The sequence below is a fragment of the Myxine glutinosa genome, chromosome 9 (genome assembly GCF_964187855.1).
Source record: "Myxine glutinosa chromosome 9, kmMyxGlut1.1, whole genome shotgun sequence".
NCBI lineage: Eukaryota > Metazoa > Chordata > Myxini > Myxiniformes > Myxinidae > Myxine > Myxine glutinosa.
The window spans coordinates 8,217,438-8,229,855 of record NC_136269.1 but is presented as its reverse complement, the minus strand read 5'-3'; the positions used below and the strand labels follow the sequence as shown (position 1 = coordinate 8,229,855).

At 38.1% G+C, this 12,418-nt stretch overlaps 1 protein-coding gene across 1 annotated transcript in view; it reads left to right on the top strand.

Moving 5' to 3' along the window:
- Positions 1 to 9,303: 9,303 nt before the first annotated feature.
- SPATA17 (spermatogenesis associated 17) overlaps positions 9,304 to 12,418 on the top strand; it is a 47,457-nt gene continuing 44,342 nt past the window's right edge. The window contains exon 1 of the mRNA XM_078785046.1: positions 9,304 to 9,464. Within this exon, the coding sequence (XP_078641172.1) occupies positions 9,304 to 9,464 (161 nt within the window). The remainder of the gene's footprint in view (positions 9,465 to 12,418) is intronic.

Below are 12,418 nucleotides of genomic sequence, written 5' to 3'. Positions count from 1 at the left end.
GGTTGGAGATATGCTTTCCTCTATCGCTCAAGCGGGTGTTAAACTAACTAAACGGGGTAATGGATTGTATCTTTCTCATAAATAAATGGATAAATGGTTTAAACAATTTGGAAAGAATACAACGTCAAATATAGAACTAGCTAAGTATTGTAAAACACTAAAAATTGATAATGTGGTTATTTGTATGAGAGATGAATTAACACATATAAATAAGAATACAAAGAATATTATTATGAATTTAGACACACAGAATGGTTCTCATTGGGTTTGTATTCATAATAGTCAGGATAAATATTATTTTGATAGTTATGGTATGCCACCACCTGTTGAAGTAATACAATTCTTACAGAATGGTGTTTATCAAACATTCCAAGTTCAAGAAATTAATTCTAAATGTTGTGGCCAATTATGTTTATATGTATTATTTCAACTCAACAATAATGAAAATTTTTATGATATCATTTTTTATCTAATATAAATGACCTATGTTGGAAAAGATGGTTCTATCTTTGGAAAATCCTCTCAGGATATTGATTTATCAAATTATTATACAAAGGCACAGGCTGAACGACAAAAATATAGTGTAAGTAAAAATATTAATATGAAGAATACTTATAAATTAATCAATTATCCAAACCCTACAGATGCGAATGACTTGATTAGATTCAGTGATTTATCACAATATATATCTTTAAAGAAAACAGCACGTTTTGTGAAACAAGTAAAATTTACAACCACAACACCTGGTTATACTGACCATACACCTTTCCTCATTGAATTTAACTACCTGCTTACAATTAAATTTTATAAAGAAGGACATTTAGTTAATATGCGAATTAATAAATGGGGGTATGATATGCCTGATTTAGGGTATAATTGGTCTTTTTCAATAAACATAGAAGACCTACATGATTTAAATCAGTCTCGTAAAGAAGAATATTATCCACTTGGTGAAGATAAGGATTTATGTGGAAGTACAATTAGTAAACAACAAATACGTGATTTTAAGAAAATAAAAATATATGATAGTATAGCGATGGTTCGCATGACAAAGAAGGAAGGTAATGAGATAAGGATAGAAAGCCGAGGAATACAAACCGATTTGGTAGTGGGAAGATGGGGTGGTATTACCTGTCATAATATTAATCTCACATATATTTCTGATACATAAATGGCAGGAAGAAGACTACAAGAGAATTATAATTTTTGTATTCAAGGATACCTACAAGAAAAGGGTGCTCGGTATTACATACCTTATGATTTGGAGCATATACATGGGAATTTTGTCATAAAAAACTGGCCTTATACTGATATTGTTAAACCCACAAATAGAGACTTGTTTAAAATATTAAATAAAAATGAACTTCTCAAAGTTATGAAATATAAAACTCTTTTAGAAATCGTCAACAAATCTTATTGGTATCCTATTATGAGAAAAATAATTATAGATACAAGAATATCTCAAAATCCAGATGAGTATATGTATAATATTCTTTGGGGTTCAAACTCAAGGGTAGCAAGGGATGAGGAAGGAGTTGAAGAAGAGAAGGAGGAAAGAGAGAAAAAGGAGAAGGAGGAAAGGGAGAGGGAGGAGAAGGAGGAGAGGGAGAAAAAGGAGGAGAAGGAGGAGAGGGAGAAAAAGGAGAAGGAGGAAAGGGAGAAAAAGGAGAAGGAGGAAAGGGAGAAAAGGGAGAAGGAGGAAAGGGAGAAAAGGGAGAAAAAGGAGAAGGAGGAGAGGGAGAAAATGGAGGAGGAGGAGAGGGAGCAAAGAGAGAGGGAGGAAAAATATAAAAAGATGGAAATCACTGAGATTCATAAAAGATTGAGTGTATTAAAGCAAATAAATCAATCTCAACGCACCGAAGAGGAAATTAAAGAATTAACAACTCTTATGAAGATAATGGTTTCAAAAATAAGAACGTCAATGTCTTCAATTTCAGAGATTTAAACGAGAAAGTGGTGAAGAAGAAGAAGAAGAAGAAGGAAAAGATTATGTGATTGATGATGTTGGTGTCATTGACTTTAGTTAGTTTTTATTTGTAAATAAATGGAGGAGAGAGTGAAGGCATTCCTTAGGATTCTTTATGTTTTAAAAATAAAGATTGAAATGTATATGTTGAAAACCAAAAAGGTTTTGATACTCTGTCGGAATTTTTCTGATAAATAAATATGAGTTATTGTCTCAAATGTAAAAAGAAAACTAAATCTAAAAATATCTCTTATGTTAAAGCTAAAAATAATAGAGTTTATCAAAAAGGAATATGTCAAGTATGTGGCTCTAAAAAGTGCCAATTCATCTCTCCTAAAAGAGGAGGAGACATACAAAAGTTTCTGTCAGGAAGTAAATTTACAACAACTGGAATTCCAGGGGAATTACACCTTCCAGGGTATTCTTTCTGTGGTCCAGGAACAAACTTGGATAAAAGATTAGATGAGGCTGACAATCCTAAACCTTGGTCTAAACCTACAAATAGGGTTGACGAAGTGTGTATGAAGCATGATATTGCTTATGGGAAAACCACTACGTTGACTGAAAAACATAAAGCCGACAGCGAAATGTTGTATAATTTGTCTTTGATACAAAATCCAACGTTGAGAGAGAAAGTTGATAGGTTTATTGTGAGAAATTTGATAAATGCTAAATTGAAACTTGGTCTTGGTTATTCCTCAAAAAACTATTAGGCTCTAATGATGCCATCAAGACTGAGGAGCTTTTGGCTGAAGAATTACACAAACCTATAATCACAAAGTTTAAAAGAAGGAAGGTTTATTCTAAATACACTGACCACATATGGTCCGCTGATTTAATTGAATTGAATAATGACAGGGGATACAGGTATGCTTTAACCGTTATTGATTTGAGGAGTAGATTTGCCTGGGTTGTCCCTTTAAAAAATAAAAGGGGTGATACTTTAATGTTAGCCTTTAAGCTAATATTTGATCGGGATAAAAGGAAACCAAAGAAGTTATGGACTGATGAGGGAACAGAGTTCTATAACAAAATATTCATGAAATTTCTTAAGGGGAAGGGTATTAAATTATACAGCACCTTTAATGAAGGAAAGGCAGTTGTTATTGAGCGTTTTAATCGTACTTTAAAAGAGAAATTATATAAAAAATTCACACAACTCGGTTCTCAAAAATGGGTGTATTTAATTCAGGATATTGTAGATAATTACAATAATACAGTTCATTCATCAACACAATCAAAACCATCAGAAACATTTACAAAATTAGAATATGAAAAGGAGATTAATTTGAGAAAGCCCAAGTTTAAAGTTGGTGATATTGTAAGAATATACAAATGGAAAAGTCATTTTGAGAAAGGTTATACACAAAAATGGACTCGTGAATTATTTAAAATCATTGATGTAATGGATACAGTCCCTTGGACCTACAAATTATATGATTTAAATGGAGAAGAAATCTTGGGTTCATTTTACTCACAAGAATTACAAAAAACACAAGTAAGCAGATAATACCCTTGAAAATAATAAATAAATAAATAAAATGTAATGGGGATACGTTTTTAAATCTGTGAACCCCAAACACAGAATCCCACAACTTTTTAGTTGGGGCTTAACTTTTGTGTGTGTATAATGGGGATACGTTTTTAAATCTGTGAACCCCAAACACAGAATCCCACAACTTTTTAGTTGGGGCTTAACTTTTGTGTGTGTATAATGGGGATACGTTTTTAAATCTGTGAACCCCAAACACAGAATCCCACAACTTTTTAGTTGGGGCTTAACTTTTGTGTGTGTATAATGGGGATACGTTTTTAAATCTGTGAACCCCAAACACAGAATCCCACAACTTTTTAGTTGGGGCTTAACTTTTGTGTGTGTATAATGGGGATACGTTTTTAAATCTGTGAACCCCAAACACAGAATCCCACAACTTTTTAGTTGGGGCTTAACTTTTGTGTGTGTATAATGGGGATACGTTTTTAAATCTGTGAACCCCAAACACAGAATCCCACAACTTTTTAGTTGGGGCTTAACTTTTGTGTGTGTGTGTATGTGCGAGTGAGTCATAATAATATACAAACCCTAACCCAACCCAAGCCCTAACCCAACCCCATCCCTAACCCAAACCCATCCCTAACCCAACCCATCCCTAACCCAACCCCATCCCTAACCCAACCCCATCCCTAACCCAACCCCATCCCTAACCCAACCCCATCCCTAACCCAACCCCAACCCTAACCCAACCCCATCCCTAACCCAACCCCATCCCTAACCCAACCCATCCCTAACCCTCACATTCAAAATCCCAACCCTAACCCAATCCCATCCCTAACCCAACCCCAACCCTAACCCTCACATTCAAAATCCCAACCCTAACCCAACCCATCCCTAACCCAACCCCATCCCTAACCCAACCCCATCCCTAACCCAACCCCAACCCTAACCCTCACATTCAAAATCCCAACCCTAACCCAACCCCATCCCTAACCCTCACATTCAAAATCCCACCCAAACCCTAACATAATCTTTCTTTTCTTCTTTTTTAAATACGTATTTCTTTTTTTTTTTTCCTCTTCCTCCAATTCTGTCTTTCAAGGCTTTTAAGTTTGAAGAAGTAGAAATGGGAAGAAAGAATTTTCCAGCATTTTCTTCCTCGAACTTTCTTGATATTGCTTAAATCAAGCGTCATTAAATAAAGAACATTGTTCATTGCTTTAGAATCCAAAGAGTCTCCAAGAGGAACCCCACAGGTAGAGTCTCCAAAATAAAACCAACTTTCCAAGTTCCCAAGGTATAACCACATTCCTGTTGAGCCTCCAAGATAGGTATCACATTCCGAGTCATCAAAACAAAACCCCCATTCCGAGTCTCCAAAAATATAACCATCTTTCCAAGTCCCCAAGGTAAAACCACAATTTTCAGAAATATTGGGGGTTTCCGTGATAAGTCTCACATAGTATAACTGCGGACCATCAGGGAAAACTTCCCTTTCCCAATTTTTTAGGGTTTCTATGATGTGTCTCACATAGTATAACTGCGGACCATCAGGGAGAACTCTCCTTGCCCAATTTTTTAGGGTTTCTATGATGTGTCTCACATAGTATAACTGCGGACCATCAGGGAGAACTCTCCTTGCCCAATTTTTTAGGGTTTCTATGATGTGTCTCACATAGTATAACTGCGGACCATCAGGGAGAACTCTCCTTGCCCAATTTTTTAGGGTTTCTATGATGTGTCTCACATAGTATAACTGCGGACCATCAGGGAGAACTCTCCTTGCCCAATTTTTTAGGGTTTCTATGATGTGTCTCACATAGTATAACTGCGGACCATCAGGGAGAACTCTCCTTGCCCAATTTTTTAGGGTTTCTATGATGTGTCTCACATAGTATAACTGCGGACCATCAGGGAGAACTCTCCTTTCCCAATTTTCAGAAATTTGTGGGTCTCCAATGTATGACTTGTATTCTGGCTCATCAAGGTAGAACTTGTTCAGTGGGTTTTGTTTTGATAACTCACAACAAGTATCATCATGGTAAAACTCTTTTTCAGGATTTTGTGGATCTCCAAGGTATAACTCTTTGGCTGGGTCATCAAGGTAGAACTCGTTCTGGGGGTCTTGGTTGTTCAAAATGTCTTCAAACAAAAAAATAACTTCATCCCAAGTTGTGTTAAAAGCAGAATTTTCATTTCGTATCTCAGATACAATTTCCTGTGAAAGAAAATAACAATGTATTAATTTAATACAATATTTTTTATTTGTATAAATCAAGCTCTATGAATATTAAAATAAACTTTGTTAACTCTTATACGAGTCTCATCTTAACAAAAAAAAAAATTAAATTAAATAAATAAATAAATAAATAAACAAACTTACCTCCATTGATAAGAGGTTCGAGTCCAGTTCATCAATCTGAAGGTTGAGTTCTACACAGGTAGTAGGACTCCATGGAATAGCAAAGTTATCCCATTCCATTTCGGCATAGTAGTCCATTCTCAAGTGAAGCAGAAAGCGTGTTTGAAAAAGCCTGTGTGGTCGGTGCCTTTTATAAGGACTGGGTGTGTCTTCCTGTGGAAATTCCCTGGGCGTGTCTTAACTGGAAATGATGTGATGGAAATTCCCTGAAAATGATGTAATGTATTACCTGGAAATGATACAATGCTGAAGAGTTTATAAAGTGGGTGGGACTTAGCAAAAGTGGGAGGAGCTTAGCAAAAGTGGGCGGGGCTTAGTAAAAAGTGGGCGTGGCTTAACAAAAAGTGGGTGGGGCTTAGTAAAAATGGGCGTGGTTTACCAAAAAGTGGGCGGAGCTTACCAAAAAATGGTATGTGGCACTGGAGGTGCTCAAACAAGAACATTGAGGGAGGTTTACCATTTTATCTTAGCTCAGTTAAAATATCTTAATAAAGAACCAAACTCAAACATATTTTTTGTTAATATATTAGATGGTGAAGAGAGTTGTAGGAGAATTAAATTATTTCCCACGCATAAACAAATATTTGTAGGGTCGTTGTTTGAGTGGGTTATATTCACCAGATGATATTAAGAGTAAAAGGTTAAAAGGTCCATGAGGTCAGAAGGATCACAGGTGTTTAAGTGGTCTAATGAATAAGGATAACATGTCAAAAGGTTAGAAGGTTCGTAAAGAACAGGGTGAGAGAAATATAGGTGTTTAGGGGCAATGAGGGAGGGAAAGAATTAATATGGAAGTGAATGGGTCAATGTTTGAGTGGGTCAAAGATTAATCTGCCAGATGATATGTAGAAGAAGGATGATAGGTCTATAAGAAAAAACAAATATTTGTAGTGTTTGAGTGGTCTAATGAACAACATTAAGGATAGGTACTACAGACAAAAGGTTCATAAAGATGAGGGTGGGAGAAATAGAGGTGTTTATGATTTTTGAAAAAGACAAGGGGGTAAATGACATTAGATAGGGATTTCCCATGTTAAACGGAGGTGTCCCAGAAGCAACATTATTACACTACTACTGTATGGTGCGGATGTAGCACACATAACTTTGAGCTGTCTAGTCATGGTTTGATTCTCAGCCCAACTATAAATTGTTGGATCGGTGCTGCTCAGGCAGGATGTTACACCAATCAGTGTTCTTTCTCTCATATGGACATTTAGCAGGAGTTCATTCTGCTTGCATTAGTTGGTGAAATTTTAATATCGCACAAAGAAAAGACGAGTTATTTCCGGTACATTTAACAAATTCTAAAATGCTGCCCAAAGCAGCTCCAGTCGAAAGTCAGGCCTGGCCAGCCAGTTCGTGAAAGACTTAAACCAAGCATAGACACTCTATGAACATGACCAACCACACAAAAAGGTTGAATTGTATGGGCCGTTAAAGCTGTAATTGTAGCTGTTGTGCAGATTTGTCACCTTTTGATTATCATATATAATATTTCGATCTCTCAAAGCACAGCTGGGCATTATGTTTGTGAATGATGAAGATAATGTCCTATTCTGGAAATGACTGCATACCCATCCAAAATATTTGTGCAGTGGTCTTTTTTCTTTTTTTCTTTTTTCTTTTTTTTTTGTATACAGAGTCGAAGCTCGTGAAAGAGCTAACATTTATCAAACAAACAAGCAAACAAAGTATATAAAAAGGGGAGCGGTCGACAAGATGGGGAGAGAAGGGGAGGAAGCACACAAACACAACATTTGAGAGCAGGGACATCGGGAGGTGTTTTTGGAGGGAGAGGGCCTGGGGGGAGGCAGGATAGGTATAAAACGCAAGGACACCAAGGACTTCCAGGAAAGAAGTCAAAAGTCACCTCAAAAAAGTGGATTTGGGGTGAAATTAGCGGGGGTAGAAAAGATCAAGGTTTTGGATTGGGGAAGATAAGACATGGTGGTGAACAGCCGTTTTAAAGACCTAGAGGGAGGAGTGGGATTGAAGAGAGTGAGAGAGTTTGTACCAGAGGCAGGAGAAAAGAGGAATGAAGGAGTGAAGGTGAGCAGAGAGTCTTGATTTTGGCAGTTTAACCAGTCCTCTCTGTATTTTGGCAGTCCTCTCTGTATTGTTCCTTTTGTCCTGCTGCGTCCTGATCCATTCAGTGTTCTAACTCTTCCAAGAGCCTTGACTCTGTATACAAAAAAAAAGAAGCGTAATTCTGAAAGCCACCATACCAATAACAAACAACAACAACAAGAAATATGCCGTGCACAGCACGATACTTGCGAAATCCCTACAATAAGTTGTTGGCCTATGATGACCTTAAAAATAATTGGTGGTTGAATTCAGTGACCTGGTATGCAAATCCTCTTAAAATCTCGTCAATCAGATGAAAATTAAGGATTTTAGAAATCTGGCCTACGTCGACCTTTTGGCTGATGTTGACCTCTTGACCTTTGACCCCAAAAACAATAGGCTTCTTGCTTATGACCAACTCTATCGTTTGGTGGTTTTGTGACGATCGGTTGAAAATTGTGACCTGTAGGTGACAGAAAACAGACAGAATAATGCACAAGACCAACCAATATACTTGAAAAATCTTCGATTTTCGCAAGTAATAGCATAATATTGTTACGTTTGTAGGGGTTAGGCAGTGATTACCTTAGTCCAGGTAGAATTGAATCGGTAGTGTGCTCCGACTCGTGAAAAAGAAGAAACCCCATGTAATAAGTAGGAAATTTGTGTAGACCGTATGCCGTGGAAGAGCGAGCGCGTCTTTGTGCCCATGAGAGGGGTGGGGTTTGTTAATTAGCTAGGGATTATGGATAAATTAATCCCCTGTATGTAATGGCCTCTGTTATTTTTTCCTTTGTTCCTCATGACACCAGCAGCACACACACATGGTAAGAAATCACCCATTTATGACACTAAATAAAAACCAACCAGAAACCGGACTTTGAGCACAACCGTGGATAACTTTGACCTGGTGATCATACAGGCATAAAAGGTCCGAGAAGCCATGCCCCGAAGAGCAGTGATTGGTCGGGGATTTGATTGGCGCAAGGACTGGTAAGATGGAACTCGCTGATAGGAGCGGACACGGAGACGTCGTGGGATGATGTCAGAGCCTTCCTTTCAAAACAATAGAACGGCAGACATTTTCTCTTTCAGGTTCTGGATCTGGTGGTGAACGGTCATGTGCCGACATTTTCTGCTTCTCGCTTATTTTTCTGCGTCGCTTATTGCCTCTTGCGTTGGGACATTGGCGCTGTGCAGTTGCGTTTTGTCGTCTTGCGTCAGGAAATTGATCGCGTGCAGTCGGCATTTTAGATCCCTGACTTTGGGTTTTCGACGATCGTGAGGAAAGGCGGTCGCGGCTCGTGGACTCTGGTGCGCTTGGCCATGGCTTCGTGATGACTGAGGGCCATGCCGAGTGAACAAGATGCAGCGGTGCTGGGTGGAGCAGAGACAAGTGGACGGGCGTGGCCTGCTCGCCACGCGCTCGATGGCCAGAGGAGCGAACTGTGCACGGAGGATTGGTTTTCCCGCCCACGAACTGCGCGGCAAAGCGTGCGGTTCCGGCCAAGGTCAGAGGAACGAACTGTGCACGGAGGCCTCGTTTTCCCGTATCCGTAAAGGTATCCTCTCGGCCTCCCCCCACATAAGTATTCTCCGTCATCATTGGCTTGAACGCCTTGGAGCTAAAGCTCGTTTGGTCATCCTTGTCACCCTGTGGTGTTCACTACAGGGTAGTCACATGACAATATTAATATGGTGATAAATATTGTTATTCTTTTGCCTACCAAGCCACTCATGAATCCCAAAACAATCTATCCGTAACATGGTCAAAGGCGGATTTCCGTCAATTCTGAAAGGACTGGCCTTGTCATAATCAACTGTTTCATCACATATCCTTTTATTTAATGCAAGATATTATTTGTGTGGTCAGCTTTATTGTTCTTGTGCATATAATGCAGATATATAAATGATAGCTTGATAGTATTTACTTTGGATGAAATTAACATTAATAACATTTTCTGGATGAAATTAAAGTATGCTAGGTTTCTTGTGTCTTTCATCTGCATCCTGCGTGCAATTTTTGGAAGATAATTAAATTTAATATGTACAAAATGCTATTCTTTTTTATATTTTGGTCAGCTGTGTAAGCATTTGCTCAATCGAACTTAACTGTGGCCCATTAATAACCCATTAGAGGCCGATACTCTGCTATACCTTTCCCTGTACATACCAATAACAATAAAAATATAGAGCGGAGAGGGATTGGGAAGTGATGTTGGTCCGCAAGGCTCTGGAGATGGAGTACAAAGGAACCCAGAAGCTTGTGGTCAGATTTGAACTTCTGATTGGCTGACGCCAATGCACCTGACTTTGCGGCAGCTATTTTTCTAATGTATAACATTATGTATGGCAATGCAGAGAGGTTGGTTGCAGTGCTTTGGGCTGAGGTGGAGGTGGTGAGCTTTGGAGATTATGTCAGAAACTGCAATACGATAGCCTCCAGATGGAGGAACATTGGCGCATCATGATTGGTGATTGTGTGATTGGTCCAGCCACCCGAAGGTAGGATCATGAACGGAGGCTGCTTGCTGAAGACAAGTTGGGGAAGCTCTTATCTGCATGCGTTTTCTCCATGGTGTTGTGAATCTTTGGAGACAGCGAGTGCCCATCCTGTGTGCCAGTGTAAAAGAGTTGCCAGAAATGAGCAAATTGTTCCATTTAGCTGGAGGGACCGGGTCATATTTCATCCGTTGCTTCACCCTTTTAACCTACTAATGCTGATTCGGAGCCACATTGCCTGTCTTGGTTGATCTTAAAGAGAACGTTAACACCAGAAAGGAGCTCGATTGCCATTCTTTGTGTATTTGCCCATCTGCGTCTTTTGTGTTTTAATTTCCTTATTTACTGTATCTGCGCACGGACTTACTGTGAAGCTAACTTCACTTTATGATTACTTATTACATCGGAGGAAAGGATTTATAATGTGCAGCAGTTGTAGAAGTTACCATTTACATGTTTAAACTTTTGATGGATAATTTCATGTGATCACATGGGAATTGTGATTACAAATATTTTTGTAGTTAAATTAATTAGTTTATTTTTGCAAATGTTCTGACTTAGTCCTTTCTAATGAGTACATCCATGGTGTGAGTTTGAACTTAAGTAAAGTAAATTGATGATCACAATTGTAAGGGGTATATCATTTGGCTAATCCTTGTGATTGCATCGCAGCGAGGTATTTTGGACCATCGGGGCTCCGAAACATCATTCTCCGCAGGAAAGCCAATTGGACAACAAGGACCATATCGTGAGCCCAGCTCATAACAGCATTCATTGGCTTCGATGGTCCAATTGGCTAGCAGCATACCTCCACCACTTCTTTCTCAGATCATTTAAACCTACAACAGTTTTCACTCTTTCTGTGCCTACATCTTGACTTACTTGATATACAATTACATTGTTATTATTTTGAAGTGCAAAGCATGTTCATTTATTGGAATATCTGATTATGTACAACAATTTAAAACCAATTCATTCTTGCAAGCTGATTCTGTAATATTGGGTTAAATTAAAAGCAAGGTTGGTGGTACGTTCATCCAGAAACAAAATCTATAGAAATATACGAGAAGCTTGTCAATTTCCAAATTGAACAGACAAACATAACGGACAAATTGTAACGTAGATTGCTTTCCGAGGTTGTCAGATTGGAGGACCTTGTTATTATGTTACCTATCAATTTTAATAAAGCTGTCAATTTCATTTTCTTGTTGTGTAACTACAACGAGACTTTACCGATGTCAAATGCAAGAACACTAGTTGAAAGTTGTGCCATTTAAAACCTTGGAAATTTGCCTATCCATCACCATTCAGTAGAATTTTGATCCTCTGTTGTAAGTGGATATCGAGCAATTGGTTGAATATATAATATACATCTGATTTTATCTGATTCTGATTTAATTCTGATTTCCTGATTTAATTTCTGATCCTGATCTAATCCTGATAATTTAGTCTGATTTAATCTCCCGATTATTTATTTAATGCAAATGAGACGCCCTGCTCGTACTGTGGAGTTTCTACTATTTCTCACAGTTATATATATATATATATATATATATATAGTTTATTTTTGTAGTTTATATATATAGTTTATATATATTTTTTATATATATTTTATATATATATATATATATATATATATATATATATATATATATATATATATAATATCCCAAGGATATATCCCAAGCCGGCACCCTAACCGCTAAGCCAACACCAGGTTCCAATATATATATATTGGAACCTGGTGTTGGCTTAGCGGTTGGGGTGCCGGCTTGGGATCCTAGGATCCTGGGTTTGAATCCCGGTCGATCGCTGAATTAACGCCAAGGGGGTTGACTCAGCCTGTCATCCCTCCGAGGTCGGCAAATTGAGTACCAGCTTGCTGGGATGAATGATCCCGGTGTGTACCCTGGTTTAGAATAGGTACACCGTATCCCTGCGCATCGTAAGAGGTGACCAAGGG